Below are 22,635 nucleotides of genomic sequence, written 5' to 3'. Positions count from 1 at the left end.
GATGGGCAGGGTTTGCTTTTGTCTGTATGTAGTGCCAGATGGGCGGGGTTTGCTTTTGTCTGTCTGTAGTGCCAGATGGGCAGGGTTTGCTTTAGTCTGTATGTAGTGCCAGATGGGCGGGGTTTGCTTTAGTCTGTCTGTAGTGCCAGATGGGCGGGGTTTGCTTTAGTCTGTCTGTAGTGCCAGATGGGCAGGGTTTGCTTTAGTCTGTCTGTAGTGCCAGATGGGCGGGGTTTGCTTTAGTCTGTCTGTAGTGCCAGATGGATGGGGTTTGCTTTAGTCTGTATATAGTGCCAGATGGGCGGGGTTTGCTTTAGTCTGTCTGTAGTGCCAGATGAGCGGGGTTTGCTTTTGTCTGTATGTTGTGCCAGATGGATGGGGTTTGCTTTAGTCTGTCTGTAGTGCCAGATGGGCGGGGTTTGCTTTAGTCTGTCTGTAGTGCCAGATGGGCGGGGTTAACAAGCTCAATCAAGCCCAGATCCAGTATTTTAAATGATTTCAAATGGTATTTGAACCCAGAATTGTACTGTGCGCCAATTTATTTGCTGGGGTTTGTTTGTTCAGTTGGGGGAAAATCCTACATTTAATTTAAGACAAATGTTCAAGTAGTCATGCATTGATGTCAATGGGAGATTAAGTGAAAATTTCATTTAAATGGAAGTTAGGATCTGCACAAAAAAAGTGTTGTTTTACCCACTTGTATGTTCGGTGGGCACAGCAGGCGACATGTGTACTTCAGTCCATCAGGCAGATCCAGACAAACTGTGTTTCTAGGGCATGTGGTGTTGGGTAGGGTACAGGCATCTACATCCACCTCACACTTCTGGCCCAGAAATCCTGCAAGGAAGCAGCGAAACAGACTCATTATCATCAACATTGAGATTAGCCACTGAGTAAAACTCAGCTGACCGCTAAAATGAGAAGGGAACAGACTTTGCAATTTTCCCCAAACAAGAATTACAATAGGATGACGTGTTTGTGAGGAGAAACAACGATTTTCTGACTGATAACATTAACTCAAACTTCTAGGGTTGGTTTCCCAGACACAGATTAAGATCCTGGACTTAAAAGCATATTCAATGGATCATTACCATGTTTTTTTTGTCTAGGACTAGGCTTAAAGGTGCAATATTGCAGAAATCGCTCTGCCATTTCCTGGTTGCAAAAATTCTAATAGTTCACCTAATTTCATTGTATCATCTAAACCGCTGTGAAATATATTTTCGATAACCAAAAATAAAGTATTTTGTGCTGTTTGAAAATGGTGCACAAAACCGAAAGAAAAAGCCGCAGAAATGAAACTTTAGTATGGCAGGCATAGAAATAACAAAAATGGAACAGATCTACCGCTTATTAGACTTGCTTTCAATGAGAATGACTGATCTATAACTCGCATTTCTATGTGAATTTGGTCAGGTCACCCAAAGAGACACATATTGCAGCTTTAATCCGGGTCCTGGAAACTGGCTTGTGATGTAACAAACCAGGTAGTACTTGACTGAGTCTAAAGCCTTTTCACGACTGATCTTGTCCTGCCGGAGATTCTGATCTAAGGACAACTCGTTCAGAATAACCTGCCCCATCTCTGGTCTTAAAGATGAACACCAGACCTGCGTCCCAAAAGGCATCCTATTCCCCTTATAACGCACTACTTTTGACCAGAGCTCTATATATAGGTAACAGGATGCCATTTGGGACGCATTCCATGTATAGCTATGGATGGATGATGGTGAAGTGGACAAATGGGTCGTGTTCAATTCCATTTAAATTCTGTCAATTCAGGATGTAATCAGAAATTACAACGATCTCCTTTGATTTCTTAATGAGGAAGAAATGGAATTTGGTTTTGAATTTCCGTTTCCGTCCTGAATTGACTGAATTGAAATGGAAGTGACCCCGACTCTGGTGGACGGTGTGATGGGGACAATGCTCTGATTGAAAGTGCAGCATCATCTGGCAGCCCAGCATAAACTCTGCCCTGCATGCCAGTCACACACACACACACACACACACACACACACACACACACACACACACACACACACACACACACACACACACACCCCTCTCATCTCTAGGGTGGTACATCTCCATCAGACTGCATCAGTGAATGTAAATTCAGCCTCAGCCGGTCGAGACGAATAAACAATTACTGCAGAATCATATTAATACAGGAGTCGAATGCCCCATGAAAGAAGAGAGTATTCCATATCACAATATTGACATAATTCTCCTGCAGTAATGAGCTTTGGCAATGAGCCGAGTGATTTGCTCAGCTGTCAGTCAAAGGACACTGTCCAAAAGGCATCCTGTTCCCTTTATAGTGCACTACTTTTGACCAGGACCCATAGAACTGGTCAAAAGAAGTGCACTATATAGGAAATAAGCTTCCATTTGGGATGCATCCAATGGCTTGTTTGGGGCTGGGATGGATAGGTCCCTATCTTAGTGAAACTGAATGTGAGGGAGCACAACATACATACCTGGTGGACACCTGCATTTGTAGAAGCCAACAGAGTCCAAGCATGTCCCATTGTGCAGACAGGGGTTGGAGAAACACTGGTTAATTTCTGTCTCACAGTGGGGTCCTGAAAAACAAGAGGAAGGTGTAGTAGTGACTGATTACAGTGTTTAATTAGTTTATGTAGGCATTTTAATTAACCCCAAATGTAAATGGACTCAATGATTCAAAATTGGGATTGTAAATTCCCCCTTACAATTCTGAGGGAACATTCCAAAGTCCTGTAGTTTTATAAACAGTGTAGCAGTTCATTCTTTTCATTTCTCTTTAATAATTACAAATTCTGGAAAAACAGCAGGAAAACCTATTTTCAAAAGCTATTATGCCACTTAACATTAAAATGCATAAGAATCTTAAACTGTGAAACACAAAAGCCAGTGTCTCACAGTGCTCTATCATGTTCAAGTCTAGTTTAAATCTAGATGGTGATTCTCACAGTGCTCTCTCATGTTCAAGTCTAGTTTAAATCTAGATGGTGATTCTCACAGTGCTCTCTCATGTTCAAGTCTAGTTTAAATCTAGATGGTGATTCTCACAGTGCTCTCTCATGTTCAAGTCTAGTTTAAATCTAGATGGTGATTCTCACAGTGCTCTCTCTTGTTCCAAGTCTAGTTTAAATCTAGATGGTGATTCTCACAGTGCTCTCTCATGTTCAAGTCTAGTTTAAATCTAGATGGTGATTCTCACAGTGCTCTCTCATGTTCAATTCTAGTTTAAATCTAGATGGTGATTCTCACAGTGCTCTCTCTTGTTCCAAGTCTAGTTTAAATCTAGATGGTGATTCTCACAGTGCTCTCTCATGTTCAAGTCTAGTTTAAATCTAGATGGTGATTCTCACAGTGCTCTCTCTTGTTCCAAGTCTAGTTTAAATCTAGATGGTGATTCTCACAGTGCTCTCTCATGTTCTAAGTCTAGATGGTGATTCTCACAGTGCTCTATCATGTTCCAAGTCTAGTTTAAATCTAGATGGTGATTCTCACAGTGCTCTCTCATGTTCAAGTCTAGTTTAAATCTAGCTCGGATATAACCTTCCTACGTAATGCATCTAGATGGTGATTTAATCGTTCTACGGTGATTTAGTCATTAAGCTCCTACCATACAGGGGATTCGTCTCAGATGTGACTGTGGAAGTGATTTATCATAAACATCCGTTCATCAATAACGGCAAATCCAGGAGATGTAGTAAAAGGCCCTCTTGAAAGAGTCAATCTCAGGATATGTCCCATATAGTGCACTACTTTTGACCAGAGCCCTATGGGATCCACTATGGGCCCTGGTCAAAATAAGTGCACTATCAAGGGAATTGAGTGCCATTTGGGACGAAGCCTATGGTCTACTGTACAGCAGACCTACTGTGATTAATATCACAATGTTCTTTCTGTTGGTATATATATATATATATATATATATATATATAAAAATGCCACATTGTGCAGCTACAAATTGTACAAATCCATCCCAACAGCGATGTGCAAAGATATCTGTCAGAAGAAATGTATTATAAGTATTGTTCAGGTAGTACTCTCAATGGGTGGGGGGGTCATTCTTCATGGAGGATGGAAGATGAAACATGACCCAAGAAATAACCAACATAAATATTGGTTTACTGCAAAGGAACTCGCCATCCGATTATTAAGTAATGCATTTCAGTGTGTGCATTTCTTTGTTTACCATGGGAGACAGAATACATATTCCAGACTGACCGAAAACAGAGAAATAATTCCACCAACAACTAAGTCAACTCTCTGCTACTCTTCATTATTCTTGTCATAAACAGAGCAGAAGACACATTTCTGATGTAACAGTTGGACAAATAAAGTTGTATTGTACAACACAGTCCCCCAAAACGTCTGTAGCCTTCAATAGAGCCACATGGAATAGAACCAAGAACGTTACAGTACCGTCCAGCTGCCTTAGCCTGAGTGGCAGTCTGCTTGTCATCCATAAGGAGGTGGAGAGAGAGAGCAGATACAGGCTGGCTCCCAGGTTAAAACCCACAGAGGAAGAAGAATTGGTTATATAAACTGGTCATTGAAAGGTCAGGTAAACTGGTTATTGAAAGGTCAAGTTGAAAGGTCAAGTAAACTGGTCATAAAAAGGTCAGGTAAACTAGTCATTGAAAGGTAAGGTTGAAAGGTCAGGTAAAGTGGTCATTGAAAGGTCACAGTGAGAGGGTAGCTGATATAGAAGCCAGGATATAACCTGGGGATGAGTCTCAAATGGCACTGATCCCTATACAGTTCGACTACTGTTGACAGATAAAAGCAGAAAGTGATGAGATGCCCCCTGAGATGAAGGAACATAAAAGGTAAAATGGGAATATAATTGGACATGGAAGTAAATGCAGGTCGTTCAAGTCAAGTAGAGAGAAATGTACAGGTGTAGTTTCAGAGAAGGAAATATGCGCTCCTACGAACGTATCAGTCTGTCTGTCTTGTACTGTTAATATTATGTCATATGGATTAGGAATGGGCACGCTTATTTGAATATTCAAATATCCGAACGGACGTTAGTAGTAGTACTCAAACATTTTGCAGGTCTATTTTATCCAGAAAAAAAACATATTTTTAATTAAATTATCCTTGTGACATAGTTACATAGAAATTATATACCATGACATTTGAAAGTCTTAATTTAATAAAACAAACTTTGAATGTAGTTTTTATGACGATGCATTGAGCTACTACTACACATTTAGTCCTCCAGTCAGCCCTGACAAGGGTATGCTATTAACCCCTCTTTAAATAGAGATTACAGACACACACCTAACCGAGGACCTGACACAGATCAACGCTAAACACTCAGAAATATTATTTGTACTATTCTAATTCCCATTTCCATCCCTAATATGGATAACAATAGTATGTTGTGTTAGGCTATGTTATGTCCCATATAAATCTTGGTTAACCCAGAACTAAAATCTCACTTAATGTTTACTTAGTCTGTCCACGAGATATGTCAATATATAATGAACAAAAATATGAACTAAAAATGTAAAGTGTTGGTCCCATGTTTCATGAGCTGAAATAAAACATCCCAGAAATATTCCATACTCACAAAAAGCTTATTTCTCTCAAATGTTGTGCACAAATGTGTTTACATCCCTGTTAGTGAGCATTTCTCCCTTGCCAAAATACTTCATCCACCTGACAGATGTGGCATATCAAGAAGCTGATGAAACAGCATGATCATTACACAGGTGCACTTTGTGCTCGGGACAATAAAATGCCCACTGCCCACTCCAAAATGTGCAGTTTCTTCACACAACACAATGCCACAGATGTCTCAAGTTTTGAGGGACTGCAGGAATATCCACCAGAGGTGTTGCCAGATCATTTAATGTTCAATTCTCTACCATAAGCCGCCTCCAACATAATTTTTGAGAATTTGGCAGTACATTGAACCAGCCTCACAACCGCAGACCACGTGTAACCACTTCAGCCCAGGACCTCCACATCCGGCTTCTCACCTACGGGATCGTCTGAGACCAGGCACCTGGACAGCTGATGAAACTGAGGAGTATTTCTGTCTGTAATAAAGCCCTTTTGTGGGGTAAAACTAATTCTGATTGGCAGGTCCTGGCTCCCCAGTGGGTGGGCCTGGCTCCCATGTGGGTGGGCCAGTGCCCTCCCAGGCCCACCCATGGCTGTGCCCCTGCCCAGTCATGTGAAACCCATAGATTAGGATGTAATTATTTTATTTAAATTGGACTGATTTCCTTTTTTATTTGATTTATTTAGTCCTTATATGAAATGTAACTCAGTACATTCGTTGAAACTGTTGCATGTTACCTTTATATTTTTGTTCAGTATAGAAACAATCAATCTTTTATTTTTTATTTAAGCTTTATTTAACTAGGCAAGTCAGTTCAGAACAAATTCTTATTTATAATGATGGCCTACACCGGCCAAACCCGGACGACGCTGGGCCAATTGTGCGCCGCTCTATGGGACTCCCAACCACGGCCAGATGTGATACAGCCTGGATCAGCATGGTAATGCTCCCCTGAATATTTCCAAAATTCCCATTATGAGCATTTACCTAGTTAAGTAAATAATCCTCAAAACCACCTCAAAATGTATTCATGAAATACCATAAATACCTTCGATACTGAAACACGAAGGTCATGTAGCAAACCATGAACCGTCAATGAGGAATAAACTTGGAAATGGTTCAGGGTGAATGTTTGTGATTACTTCATTGTTATACATTGGGATTAATTTCCCATTTCTAAAGCTCCAGGTTAGGTGAAGTGGATAACGATGTGTGCATCGCAGATGAAATATGCAATGGAAACCAATTAAGATAGGATTATATCTTTCTGCAGAGCAAACTTAATTACTAATGTACCATGAACTTTATACATTAGCTTAGGAACGCTCACAGAAAAGCATGCATGTAAAGGATATTGAGATGAATGAGAGAAAAGGGGCATTAACCAGATCTGGGTTCAAATAGTATTCAATATATTAAACATTGCTTTAGCCTGCCTGGAGTGGGGGTGCCTGTTATGCAGGGTTTTGGTTTGCACTTTTGAGACTTTCCTGATGGTTCCATCACAGCAGGCAAGCCCAATCAAGCACAGATAGAGTATTTGAAATTATTTTGAATAGTATTTGAACCCAGGAACCCAGACAATAGCATTAAGAACTGAGATTAGTGTGTGTGTGTGTGTGTGTGTGTGTGTGTGTGTGTGTGTGTGTGTGTGTGTGTGTGTGTGCGTGCGACCATGTGGATCACAGTTCTTCATTGACGTATCATGGCGAGAGTGAGCACAGCAAGGTTCAATGTATGTTCCAAAATGGCACCCTATTCCCTATATAGTGCACTACTTTTGACTAGAGCCCTATGAGCCCAGGTCAAAAGTAGTGCACTATAAAGGGAATGTGATGCGATTTGGGACACACATTAAAACTCAGATCTCCAGCACCATGTAGCCAGCTCATAAATACCCAGAGAGGACTTGGCTGGTGTCAGTAATTGGCTCATATACTGCAGTTCTTGGGCACCGTCCAAGGCCAAAGCAACACACTATGCAAACCTTTGCAAAAATTATAAAATAATGATAAATTGTATTTTCAGAAAGAACACCACCGCCAAAGAAGCCCTCTGCTTAATGATACATTTCTTACTGTACAGCATGGGTCAGCAACAGGCGGCCCGCGGGACAAAACCAGTGTAATGAAGGTATGAAATGATTGCTATTTTCAAATACAATCTCTTTTTGGGCTTAGTTGGGGTCAATTTGCAGTGTACAAATGATTATGGAGTTGATGAAGCACAACTTTAGATTTCCTACATTATTATTACAGTTATTTTATTCTAGCACTTAAACGATTTAATCTATAAAACACAAAAGCAACTTTAAAACACAGATTGAAAAAATATTTGCGATAGCATTTATACTTTTTGTACTACAACAATATATTAATGAGTTCCCAATGCATTTCAATGGTCCATAGACTTTTAAAGATTCTAGAATCTAGACCCATCTCCTCTTTCACCATTTCAGCAATCAACCCCAAACCAACGTTGAGATGTTCAGACTGCCCCTGCTTAGATTGCCTGTCTAGCGATTTTTTATACTATGTACAGTATACTTTCTGAACTATAAAGATTTTAATTGTGAGCAAAATAACATGAATGAGAACCATAGGTATACAGAAGTAGCTTTTTAAAATGGTCCTGCTCCTTGGCCAGTTACGCTTCATGATCAACTTCAAAACAGTCATCTTCAAACTCTTTAAAATCTTTATCAACTATAACTACACTGAATAAAAATATAAACACAACATTCAACAATTTCAAAGATTTTACTGAGTTACTGTTCATATAATGTTCACAAAATTGACATCAGAAAACCGCTCGCCCACACAGCGCCATACACGCTGTCTGCCATCTGCCCGGTACAGATGAAGCCAGGATTCATCCGTGAAGAGCACATTTCTCCAGCGTGCCAGTGGCCACAGAAGGTGAGCATTTGCCCACTGAAGTTGGTTACTTTGCCGAACTGTAGTTCGATGAGCATGCAGATGAGCTTCCCTGAGACGGTTTCTGACAGTTTGTGCAGAAATTCTTTAGTTGTGCAAACCCACAGTTTCATCAGCTGTCCAGGTGGCTGGTCTCAAGACGATCGATCCTGCAGGTGAAGAAGCCGGATGTGAAGGTCCTGAGCTGGCGTGGTTACACGTGGTCTGCAGCCATGAGGCCGGTTGGGTGTACTCCCAAATTCTCTAAAACAACGAAGATTATTGTAGAGAAATCAACATTAAATTCTCTGGCAACAGCTCTGGTGGACATTGCTGCAGTCAGCATGCCAATTGGGGAGCAGACGTGACACTCATGAAACGTGTGACCAACACTTTACATGTTGCGTTTATATTTGTGTTCATTGTATGTACACATTTGCATAAATGTGCATAAAATTCCAATTCTTAAAAACATTTATCAACTGTATTTGCATAAAATAACTCAACAACAGTACCTTTTGAACCGTTCAAGCTAGAGATGCCAAACCAACTTCACATGTTCAGGCTATCCTATACATTAAATCACCATTCACAAGCTAGAGATGCCAAACCAACTTCACATGTTCAGGCTATCCTATACATTAAATCACCATTCACAAGCTAGAGATGCCAAACCAACTTCACATGTTCAGGCTATCCTATACATTAAATCACCATTCACAAGCTAGAGATGCCAAACCAACTTCACATGTTCAGGCTATCCTATACATTAAATCATCATTCACAAGCTAGAGATGCCAAACCAACTTCACATGTTCAGGCTATCCTATACATTAAATCACCATTCACAAGCTAGAGATGCCAAACCAACTTCACATGTTCAGGCTATCCTATACATTAAATCACCATTCACAAGCTAGAGATGCCAAACCAACTTCACATGTTCAGGCTATCCTATACATTAAATCATCATTCACAAGCTAGAGATGCCAAACCAACTTCACATGTTCAGGCTATCCTATACATTAAATCATCATTCACAAGCTAGAGATGCCAAACCAACTTCACATGTTCAGGCTATCCTATACATTAAATCACCATTCACAAGCTAGAGATGCCAAACCAACTTCACATGTTCAGGCTATCCTATACATTAAATCATCATTCACAAGCTAGAGATGCCAAACCAACTTCACATGTTCAGGCTATCCTATACATTAAATCATCATTCACAAGCTAGAAAGCACACCACATTTTCTTCAGGAAATGTACTTTTCCTTTTCTAGTTATAATAATTTTGTCGGCCCCAGAACCATTTGCTCCAACAAAAATCGTTAATTTGATGCCTTTTCGGTTTGTTTTTGGAGATTCTACCATAGCTCCAGTTTTCCTTCCTGTATACCATTGGAGAGAGACACAAGTTTACAACAGGCACGTGTCTGTCTGTCTGCCTGTCTGTCTGTCTGCCGGTGTGTCTGCCTGTCTGCCGGTCTGCAGTAGAGCACTGGCTTGTGATGTACTAAAATGTGAGCACTGGAACAACGAAAGGGGGCATTTTACTACAGCCATTTTACATTTATTGTCTGCTTTCTTTGCTTAGAGGTACGGTATGCATCGGTAGAGATGTGTTTTATTCAAGATAATAGTGCAGCACTACCGGAGACATCACAAGCCACTAAATCTACCTTTTATGAGGAAACAGGAAGCGGGCAGAATATAAACATTCAGAGTAAGTAAATAAAAAAAGGGTTGGTGGTAAGCATGTGAAGTTGTCTAATAAAATCTAAGCTCTAACATTGATGATATATGAACACTGACAACCACAACCACTTTGGTCCGGTGATTGAAGCAGTGTTACAACCATCATGGTGTGGGGGCTGTGCTTTGGCAAAGTGGGTGGGGTTATATCCTTTCTGTTTGGCCCTGTCCGGGGGTGTCCTCGGATGGGGCCACAGTGTCTCCTGACCCCTCCTGTCTCAGCCTCCAGTATTTATGCTGCAGTAGTTTATGTGTCGGGGGGCTGGGGTCAGTTTGTTATATCTGGAGTACTTCTCCTGTCCTATTCGGTGTCCTGTGTGAATCTAAGTGTGCGTTCTCTAATTCTCTCCTTCTCTCTTTCTTTCTCTCTCTCGGAGGACCTGAGCCCTAGGACCATGCCCCAGGACTACCTGACATGATGACTCCTTGCTGTCCCCAGTCCACCTGGCCATGCTGCTGTTCCAGTTTCAACTGACCTGAGCCCTAGGACCATGCCCCAGGACTACCTGACATGATGACTCCTTGCTGTCCCCAGTCCACCTGGCCATGCTGCTGCTCCAGTTTCAACTTCCACCTGACTGTGCTGCTGCTCCAGTTTCAACTGTTCTGCCTTATTATTATTTGACCATGCTGGTCATTTATGAACATTTGAACATCTTGGCCATGTTCTGTTATAATCTCCACCCGGCACAGCCAGAAGAGGACTGGCCACCCCACATAGCCTGGTTCCTCTCTAGGTTTCTTCCTAGGTTTTGGCCTTTCTAGGGAGTTTTTCCTAGCCACCGTGCTTCTACACCTGCATTGCTTGCTGTTTGGGGTTTTAGGCTGGGTTTCTGTACAGCACTTTGAGATATCAGCTGATGTACGAAGGGCTATATAAATAAATTTGATTTGATTTGATTTGATCTACTGTATATTGTGGGCAGAGAGAGAAAGGGAGAGAAACATGATATTCAATCCTTTAGTAACCCTAAAATGTATATCTTTTTAAACCTCCTTAAGCTAACCTAAAATGGAAGTATCTTAAATCCTCTTTGGAATTCCTATTAGATGTTTTAAAGAAATTAACCCTAATATTCTCCTGCTCCTTGATTTTACATTATGATTGCTTCCACTTGGAGAAGAACGTAGCAATTGGTCAGACAGTCTGTTGTTTCAAGGGCCATATAAAAAGAGACAGGATATGGAGCGGAGATTAGCTTCTTTAAATCCACAAGACTGAATTACTGGTGTTCTGGGACTCCTTGGCTTTTCAATAGCTGTGTGATTTCAATTAGGAGACTCTGATTGGAAATATAACAAGGCAGGGGAAAGATACGGACAACAAAAGGCATGGTCTGTGTCCCAAATGGCACCACATTCCCTTTATAGTGTACTACTTTCTACCAGGACACATAGGGCTCTGATCAAAAGTAGTGCACTATATGGGGAATAGAGTGCCATTTCAGACACATGCCCTATCTCGGAGGAATCTGCCCTTCTAAAGTTTCATAGTGTCTCTTCAGCATGTCACTGGACATTTTTTGGCAGATTACAATCAGGTGCTTGGCATTTTGTGATGGCCTTTTGGACAGCACCTTGTCTGCCTGCCTGGAAAAAGAAAATAAACCCTTGATATGCGTCTGGGGGGAAAAAAACTATAAAGCCATGCAAGTTGAAAAATGTCTCCAATGTCTGTACAGTTTCCCTAAGAATAAAGGGTAACCCTTTATATGAAGGGTACCTACATAGGGACTTCATGACACATCTGTACAGTTTCCCTAAGAATAAAGGGTAACCCTTTATATGAAGGGTACCTACATAGGGACTGCATGACACATGTATAACCCATTCAAAACCCCTATATCTGCAGGACATGAGCATTTCATAAATGTTTATACCATCGGCCGCAAGTTCATATTTTTCTAGTCTGAATAAAAACTTAAATATCAGGGGCTTGAGCAATGCACTCAGAAATGCTTGATCTACTCCAGACAGACTGGTCCTGAGGGGCTTCGAGACGGGTTCTGAAATTAAACGGGGGGCCTTCTGAAAGTCCACCCGCTTCAACGCTTCATAATTCCACATCGAAAAAGGGGTCCCTGGATGCCTAGGGCTGTGTCCCAAATTACAGCCTTTTCCCTGCATAGTGCATTACTTATGACCAGGAGGAGCCCTATTGGCCCTGGTCAAAAGTAGTCCCCTAAATAGGGAATAGGGTTCCACTTGGCATGGACGCCTCGGAGTGAAGGGTTTCATCAGTCACTGAGGTGCTGCCACATTGTGAGAGACAATTTTCCATCAGCGAAGTGGCAACCGATATTTGAGCCTGGCGCAGCACAAAAAAAGCCCTAGCTCATGTAATGCTATGTAAGGACTTATCGGAGTGACAGGTGTGAGTGTGTCAGCTAAGATGGGGACTGAGGTTCTGCTGACAGGATTGAGAGGGACCAACGATGAAAGACATGAAATGAAGAGAGCCACTTGTTCCTTCTGAGGGGTTGTGGTTTGGTTTAGGCTGTTGTATGTATAATGGAGAACTAGATACTCAAATTCTATTTCTGGGTTCCAAATTAAACATATATCGAGAAGATGTGCATTTTTTAACACCAGAGGAAAACACATGAAAGTTATAATCTAAAGACTTGTTTACTAGTGGTCCTCAAACTCTTTTCAACAGAGTCTAAAGTATTTGGAATTTGGTTAATGGACCCAGAAATGAATAGTGTACGATGTATAAAACAAATTGAAAAATGACTTTTCATGGCATCCAGCTTTTTGTACAGGTTTAGAATAAACAAGGAGCATCATTAACTATCAAACGACATCAGTCTAAAATTGTATTGAAATATTTCTGTAAAGTTAATTACTTTTTTGGTCGAACCCAACGATTACACTTTTGGACTTAAAAATTGTAAAAATAAAAAAAATTAAAGTATGTGTTTCAATTTGATCATATCTAAAGATAACAAATATAGGTTAATGTTTTTCATTTAGGGTGGATAGAAGTGGTTAAATTACTCCAATAGCTGCTGCTTATATTATGCATGTATTAGCCAATATCTTGTTGCTGTCCTTGGTAGGCAGGTTCAATGAAGAAATGTCCTGCAACCTCCGTCTGCCTTTCATATTTTAGACAAAATAACGCAAATTAGGGAATAATCCACTTGGAGAGGAATTGTGAAAAGATGAGCAATGGGAATGACACGCCATATAACGGGAATGACACGCCTTATAACGGGAATGACACGCCTTATAACAGGAATGACACGCCTTATAACGGGAATGACACGCCTTATAACAGGAATGACACGCCTTATAACAGGAATGACACGCCTTATAACAGGAATGACACGCCTTATAACGGGAATGACACGCCTTATAACAGGAATGACACGCCATATAACAGGAATGACACGCCTTATAACAGGAATGACACGCCATATAACAGGAATGACACGCCTTATAACAGGAATGACACGCCATATAACAGGAATGACACGCCTTATAACAGGAATGACACGCCTTATAACGGGAATGACACGCCTTATAACAGGAATGACACGCTTTAGGGCAACAATATTAATTTGGGAAGAACATGAACTATGGCCTCCAACATAAGGGAATGACATGCCTTATGAGGAGGAATGACACTGAGGAGAAACCTGTGATTAAACATAGGAATGACATGCCTTATAATACCAATCCAAACACATGAGGAGACACGCTGTGATAGGATACTCAGATCCAAACACATGAGGAGAAACGCTGTGATAGGAATGACATGCCTTATAACGGGATAGGATACTCAGATCCAAACACATGAGGAGAAACGCTGTGATAGGATACTCAGATCCAAACACATGAGGAGAAACGCTGTGATAGGATACTCAGATCCAAACACATGAGGAGAAACGCTGTGATAGGATACTCAGATCCAAACACATGAGGAGAAACGCTGTGATAGGATACTCAGATCCAAACACATGAGGAGAAACGCTGTGATAGGATACTCAGATCCAAACACATGAGGAGAAACGCTGTGATAGGATACTCAGATCCAAACACATGAGGAGAAACGCTGTGATAGGATACTCAGATCCAAACACATGAGGAGAAACGCTGTGATAGGATACTCAGATCCAAACACATGAGGAGAAACGCTGTGATAGGATACTCAGATCCAAACACATGAGGAGAAACGCTGTATTAAACGTGCGATAGGATACTTTTATTTCCCTCACCAACTTTAAACATCAACTATCTGAGCAGCTATCCGATCCCTGCAGCTGTACATAGTCCATCTGTAAATAGCCCACCAAATCTACCTACCTCATCCCCATACTGTTTTTATATCATTTACTTTTCTGCTCTTTTGCACACCAGTATCTCTACTTGCACATCATCATCTGCTCATTTATCACTCCAGTGTGCTATTTATTGCCTTACCTCCTCATGCCTTTTGCACACACTGTATATTTACTTTCTTTTTTCTACTGTGTCATTGACTTGTTTATTGTGTTATTGACTTGTTAATTGTTTACTCCATGTGTAACTGTGTTGTTGTCTGTGTCACACTCCTTTGCTTTATCTTGGCCAGGTCGCAGTTACAAATGAGAACTTGTTCTCAACTAGCCTACCTGGTTAAATAAAGGTGTTCTCAACTAGCCTACCTGGGTAAATAAAGGTGTTCTCAACTAGCCTACCTGGGTAAATAAAGGTGAAATAAATAAATTAGGATAACTGCTGTATTAAACCTGTGATAGGATACTGCAGTTCTGAGACCAGTAGTATCCAATATGCACTTCAATGTACAAACATTTATCTTAAAACTGCAAAATAACTTCATATTTAAAGTTATATGTAGAGATCAATACTCTGAAAATAGTGCATCCTTATACAGTACCAAATTATTTTCCAAAACAAACACTACAGTAAAATGACTTTTACATAAAACTCTGAAGAAGTGTATAATTTGTATTTCTCAACCTACCAAGGAAGTGGCAGTGAAAACAACCAAACATGCGTATACTAACGCAGAAGGCGGCAGGTGGCCTAGTAGTTGGAGCGTTGGGCCAGTAACCAGCAGGTAGCCTAGTAGTTAGAGCGTTGGGCCAGTAACCGAAAGGTTGCTAGATCGAATCCACGAGCTGAAAAGGTAAAAATATGACGTTCTGCCCCTGAGCAAGGCAGTTAACCCCACTGGGTGTCGATTAAGGCAGCCCCCCGCACCTCTCTGATTCAGAGGGGTTGGGTTAAATGACTCCTTCACCTCTGATTCAGAGGGGTTGGGTTAAATGACTCCTTCACCTCTGATTCAGAGGGGTGGGGTAAAATGACTCCTGCACCTCTCTGATTCAGAGGGGTTGGGTTAAATGACCCCTTCACCTCTGATTCAGAGGGGTTGGGTTAAATGACTCCTTCACCTCTGATTCAGAGGGGTTGGGTTAAATGACTCCTGCACCTCTCTGATTCAGAGGGGTTGGGTTAAATGACTCCTTCACCTCTGATTCAGAGGGGTTGGGTTAAATGACTCCTTCACCTCTGATTCAGAGGGGTGGGGTTAAATGACTCCTGCACCTCTCTGATTCAGAGGGGTCAGGTTAAATGACTCCTGCACCTCTCTGATTCAGAGGGGTCGGGTTAAATGACCCCTGCACCTCTCTGATTCAGAGGGGTTGGGTTAAATGACTCCTTCACCTCTGATTCAGAGGGGTTGGGTTAAATGACTCCTTCACCTCTGATTCAGAGGGGTTGGGTTAAATGACTCCTTCACCTCTGATTCAGAGGGGTGGGGTTAAATGACTCCTGCACCTCTCTGATTCAGAGGGGTTGGGTTAAATGACTCCTGCACCTCTCTGATTCAGAGGGGTTGGGTTAAAAGACTCCTTCACCTCTGATTCAGAGGGGTGGGGTTAAATGACTCCTGCACCTCTCTGATTCTGAGGGGTTGGGTTAAATGACTCCTTCACCTCTGATTCAGAAGGGTTGGGTTAAATGACTCCTTCACCTCTGATTCAGAGGGGTGGGGTTAAATGACTCCTGCACCTCTCTGATTCAGAGGGGTTGGGTTAAATGACTCCTGCACCTCTCTGATTCAGAGGGGTGGGGTTAAATGACTCCTGCACCTCTCTGATTCAGAGGGGTTGGGTTAAAGGCGGAAGACACATTTCAGTTGAAGGCATTCATTTGTACAACTGACTAGGTATCCCCCTTTCACGTTCCCTTACCTGTGTAACCAGGGCTGCAGATACATCTGTACTGTGGGGGAGCCGTAGGTTGACTTGTGGTGATGCAGGTGGCCCCATTCATACAGCTGTCTGGGTAGATCAGGCAGGCGTTCCCTCCATACTGACAGAACTCCCCTATCCATCCAGGAGCACAGAGACACTGTGAGGAAGAGATGAACCAGTAATCATTGATCTGCAGAGAAACACAATCACCAATCTGGTCTTGTAAATCCATACTAACCAGGGTTGTTATTGGACTTCATCCTGTTTACTCCTACTGCAGTGGTATGCATCACATCTTTTACTGCCAATTATAAGGGTTAAATTAGTTTCTTGGACTAATGTACATTCTACACAACATACTGTCATGCAGGTTACCAATAGACAGCAATAGTAATGTTGTCTTTTTGTAGGCACAAATGGAGGCTAACTCCGCACTAGTTCGTTAGCCAAAGCCTCAGGGGAAATTAATGTGGTTTTGGAGAGTTTTTTGATAAACTCTGAAAATAAGGTCTGTGGTAAACACAGGCTTAGGAGATCCTATACGTTTTGTTCTATGAAATAATCATCAGCTAACATACCTTTTTGTGGAACTTGAAGTATTTATAAGCGCATAAAGGCTTCATAACTCATAAAGGTCATGTTAACTGACTGATATTATCTCATAGAACAAAACATATAAGAGCTCCTAAGCCTGTGTTAACCTCAGATCTTATTTTTGGGGTTGACCCCAAAATGCCATTCTTTCCCACATAGGAATGGCTGAAGTTTCATTTCCATTTTAAAGACTTAACTGGCAAGCTCTATGCCTCTACACTAAGGCAACTTCCTGATGAGATCCATACCAGGGAAACCTACAATGGCACTGAGTTGACCGGTTTGTGCATCTCAACACTAATTTAACTAAAGTTTCATTCATCAGCAGATCCAAGTGCTGATGGGTAGCGTACGGTATCTCTGTTCTTACTAATTAGAAGGTTTCATTTGGTTCTACGACGTGAACGGCAGTACCTCTTCAGTCTACACTGAATAAAGAGGGCAACTTCAGGACACAGTCAGCGCATCTAATGGACAACAGCCCAAATTGACCTGACAAACGACCTCATCATTTTCCCCAGGGGGTAGCAGATCAAGAAATTGCAAAGGAGACGGCTCATTACGCCAGACTAGTGTAAATGTCTTGATTATGACTGACACTGATTGGAGCAAGAGAAATCCACACACAGCAACACAGGCAGCTTTAAACAGTCCTGCAGCTCAGAGTCAGAAGCAAGTGGCACCCTATGCCCTACATAGTGCACTATTTTTGACCAGAGCCCATACAATACATAGGGAAAAGGGAATAGGGTGGCATTTCAGTTGCAGCCCCAGAGCCTTCTGAATGATCTAAAGCAACAGACCAGGACTGATGGGGGATAATTAGAAGCTAAGGGCCATGGGCATTACAGCCTGGTTTCAGGTGCCTTCCGATGCAGGATTATGATGAAGTGGGCACATGTTGGGTATTTTATGGTTGTGAAATGGTTTAATGGCTTCACAAGACGTCATAGAATCCGATTTTAACCGACGGCTCTCTCATTAGCATCATATTCTCATTTGCACAATGTTTTATTTTAATTTGGCATTTTCTGCAAACAAATGGAAATGTATAAGCAATGTAGTAGTCAGATAGAATGAATGCTCAATCATCTATATCATGACAGCGTTAGACCAAGCAGATTCTATTGACTGTCCTTTACTTTAAATGAGACTGGAGTGTAATATATTGGCTAGATTCAGAAAACAGATGTCTGAATATTTAGGAAGTGTGAGGCATAGATATATTGTTTTATTGTTTATTTCACTTTATATATTATCTACCTCACTTGCTTTGGCAATGTTAACACATGTTTCCCATGCCAATAAAGCCCTTGAATTGAATTGAATTGATATACTTTAATGCCTATGATCAACAATGTTCATGTCCATGGACAACCCCTAATCACCACCCATAGGAAACCTGTAACCATGTTATGATTTATGGTTTGGAGATTTAAATATCTATATTTTTTGCTACATGATTATATTTACTTTGTTTTGTTGCCACTGTTTCAATAACGTTTTGCTGTCACATTCAATATCAGCTGTACACTTTGAATAATGTGCCAAGCAGCCCATTCTATCGACTTGTTTAGAAAAAGATTTACATTTGATAGTAAATAGTTAAACCCCACATTGACAAGTTGGCGTGGACAATATGATAAAATATAAATAGATACGATATTTTGTGAATGTTTGACCTTTTATCATCATATCTAGAACTTAGAACACTAGCACACTATAATACATTAAATAAACAAATATTGACATAAAATTATCAATATATAGCTATCTACTATCTCAAATGTAAATATTCTTCTAAACAAGTCGATAGAATGGGCTGCTTGGCACATTATTCAAAGTGTACAGCTGATATTGAATGTGACAGCAAAACGTTATTGAAACAGTGGCAACAAAACAAAGTAAATATAATCATGTAGCAAAAAATATAGATATTTAAATCTCCAAACCATAAATCATAACATGATTACAGGTTTCCTATGGGTGGTGATTAGGGGTTGTCCATGGACATGAACATTGTTGATCATAGGCATTAAAGTATATCAAAAAAATAGACATGAAAAGTGAGAAACTGATAGCTTCTAAATATGTCATAAATAAATAAATAGATGAGTGTTAAAGGGATAGTGCCTGATTTTGACAATGAAGGAAGTTTGAGGTTGTTTTACGAGCCATTGCTAACTAGTGTTAGCGCAGTGACTGGAAATGGCTCGCAAAACTACCTCCAACTTCCTTTAAACTGCACGCAGACAAAAGTAATGGAATCCACGAGTTCACCTGACTCTGGGTAAAAAAGGCTTTGTTGCCAAAATCTCGCACTATTCCTTTAACGGCTACCAGTGGCCTGTCGTTTTATTATCCGACATTGGCATACCATAGTGGTGTTCATCGGTTGTGCTATGAAAACAAAATAACTCCTGAATGTGCACTAACCTGAAGCGAGGTACAAGGTGCCCCTATACTAGACATACTAAATCATTACAGAAAACATGCCACTTGTTTTGAACATGGAGTGGAGAGGACGAGGCCAAAATGGCCAAAAGTAGTGTACTATATAGGTACTAGAGAGCCATTTGGAACATAGAGAGGTCTATACACTAATGGTTACTGTAGTCTATTGTAAAACATTCCTAATAGCCCCAGGGTGTGTTTTCTCTGATGTGTAGAGGGCAGAACACTACCCTGTCCAAGCAGCCCACTAATAAACTATGGCTCATCATATCAAACCTTCTTTTTTTTTGCCTTTCCCACATTTCATTAGGCCTCACCTATTGGCTGACTTACATTATATCCACCAATTACGCTGAGGCACAGTCCCTGGTGCAGACAGTTGACACTGAGCAGACTGCAGTAGTCTATTATCTCTTCACAGCTCTTCCCGGAAAACCCTGGCAGGCACCTGCAGAGGAGAGGAGGAGAGCAACTGGTTGTCAGAGGTATCAATATCAATAACACCTGGCATGATATGTAGAGCAGACCACTGATAATAAAAGGAAAGAGGAGGAGAGCAACGGGCTGTCAGACGTATCAATAACACCTGACATGATATGTAGAGCAGACCACTGATAATAAAAGGAAAGAGGAGGAGAGCAACGGGCTGTCAGACGTATCAATAACACCTGGCATGATATGTAGAGCAGACCACTGATAATAATAATGACAGAGGAGGAGATGCAGACAAGACGATCATGGTGTGGTAGAGCTGAAAAACAAAGTCACACACATCTCTCCTCGGTGTGGATTTATTTGACCAACGTTTCTGCCAAAGAGCCTTTATCAGGGTAGGATATAACATAACATGTGTAAGATATAACATTCTAATCAGGGTAGGATATAACATAACATGTGTAAGATATAACATTCTTATCAGGGTAGGATATATCGTAACATGTGTAAGATATAACATCCTTCATCAGGGTAGGATTTAACATAACATGTGTAAGATATAACATTCCTATCAGGGTAGGATATATCGTAACATGTGTAAGATATAACATTCTTATCAGGGTAGGATATAACATAACGTGTGTAAAATATAACATCCTTCATCAGGGTAGGATATAACATAACATGTGTAAGCATACCCATAAGATGATGCAGCAACCACCATTCTTGAAAATATGAAGAGTGATACTCAGGGAGGTCTTGTGTTGGATTTGCCCCAAACATAACGCTAAGTATTTAGAACAAAAGGTGAATTTCTATGCCACATTGTTTGCAGATTTACTTCAGTGCCTTGTTGCAAACAGGATGTATGTTTAATATTTGTATTCTGTACAGGCTTCATTCTTTTCACTCTGTCATTTAGGTTAGTAGTTTTGGTGAAATCACCATGGGTGGTTTCCTTCCTCTCCGGCAACTGAGTTAGGAAGGACGCCTGTGTCTTTGTAGTGACTGGGTGTATTGACACACCATCCAAAGTGTTATTAATAAATTCACCATGTTCAAAGGGAAATTCAATGTCTGCTTTTTTTGCAAACAAAGTGAGTTCATGCAACTTATTATGTGACTTGTAAGCACATTTTTACTCCTGAACTTAGTTAGGCTCCTTGTCTTAACAAAATGGTTCAATTCTTATTTCAGCTTTTCATTTTTAATTAACTTGTAAACATTTCTAAAAACATAATACCACTTTGACATTTAGGAGGGTATTGTGACATTTAGGGGGGTATTGTGACATTTAGGAGGGTATTGTGACATTTAGGAGGGTATTGTGTGTAGGCCAGTGACAAAAAAAAATCTAAATGTAATACATAGTCAATTAAGGCTGTAACATAATAAAATGTGGAAAATGTCAAGGGTGTGAATACATTCTGAAGACACTATGTCTAGCTATAGCATCCACACAACAGTGAAAAGCACTGCAGTCTGACAAACATGTATCATGGTCTATCAAACATTTACATAACCATGGTACTTTTAACAATTGACAAATGTATTTTGGCAATGGACTGGAATCACTATAAATAAACCCCATTGCACTAAAGTGCTATTGTGACTACAGCATCTACATTTTAGGAAAGTGAAAATCAGGGCCTATTGCATTAAAGTTTCAAGTGTCATGAACACAATGAAAATATAACTCACCAAAACTCTAACAATAAAACACAACTAGCCTGAACTATCCTCTACCCAACAGACATGTCTCCTTCTCTACACTATCCTCTACCCAACAGACATGTCTCCTTCTCTACACTATCCTCTACCTAACAGACATGTCTCCTTCTCTACACTATCCTCTACTCAACAGACATGTCTCCTTCTCTACACTATCCTCTACCCAACAGACATGTCTCCTTCTCACTATCACTATCCTCTACCCAACAGACATGTCTCCTTCTCTACACTATCCTCTACCCAACAGACATGTCTCCTTCTCTACACTATCCTCTACCCAACAGACATGTCTCCTTCTCTACACTTTACTCTACCTAACAGACATGTCTCCTTCTCTACACTATCCTCTACTCAACAGGCAGACACGTCCCATTCTCTGCTTGGAACCCATCTTCCATCCTGAGCTATGGGAATGAAATAATGTCATGGGGTCAGGCTGCACCATGTTCCCATTGTTATTACCAGTTGGTCCCATGTGACATGACACACACACACACACACACACACACACACACACACACACACACACACACACACACACACACACACACACACACACACACACACACACACACACACACACACACACACACACACACACACACACACACACACACACAGCAGCAGTTGGTCCCATGTGACACACACAAAGACAGACACACACACACACACAGAGAGCTGTGGGTCCCGTGAGACCGTTACCCATTTATCTGGGCACTGCCTTCCCTTGCTCTCCCACTAGAGAACCACTCACCCATGACACTGTGTCATTGGCTCATTCAACTCCCATACGTCATCAGGTCACTCTCATTCAATACTAATATACCTTTCTCCAAAAAAGAGGTTGCTCAAAAATGTTGAAATAAAATGTTGAAATGTGTTCCGATTGACTTTGTCCACCTCTATGTCCACCTCTATGTCCACCTCTAAGTCCACCTCTAAGTCCACCTCTAAGTCCACC

The 22,635-nt window shown here is 41.0% G+C and overlaps 1 protein-coding gene across 1 annotated transcript in view; it reads right to left on the bottom strand.

Moving 5' to 3' along the window:
• Positions 1 to 22,635, bottom strand: part of eys (eyes shut homolog) — a gene marked incomplete at its 3' end in the record, with an annotated part of 180,883 nt that overhangs the window by 114,609 nt on the left and 43,639 nt on the right. The window contains exons 6-9 of the mRNA XM_042317175.1: positions 19,842 to 19,956; positions 16,458 to 16,617; positions 2,484 to 2,588; positions 698 to 837 (exon numbers count right to left, since the gene is read on the bottom strand). Of these exons, the coding sequence (XP_042173109.1) occupies positions 698 to 837; positions 2,484 to 2,588; positions 16,458 to 16,617; positions 19,842 to 19,956 (520 nt within the window). The remainder of the gene's footprint in view (positions 1 to 697; positions 838 to 2,483; positions 2,589 to 16,457; positions 16,618 to 19,841; positions 19,957 to 22,635) is intronic.

Source organism: Oncorhynchus tshawytscha, unplaced genomic scaffold (assembly GCF_018296145.1).
Source record: "Oncorhynchus tshawytscha isolate Ot180627B unplaced genomic scaffold, Otsh_v2.0 Un_contig_7265_pilon_pilon, whole genome shotgun sequence".
NCBI classification, from domain to species: domain Eukaryota; kingdom Metazoa; phylum Chordata; class Actinopteri; order Salmoniformes; family Salmonidae; genus Oncorhynchus; species Oncorhynchus tshawytscha.
The sequence above is the reverse complement of the archived record's forward strand: the minus strand, read 5'-3'. Positions and strand labels throughout refer to the sequence as shown.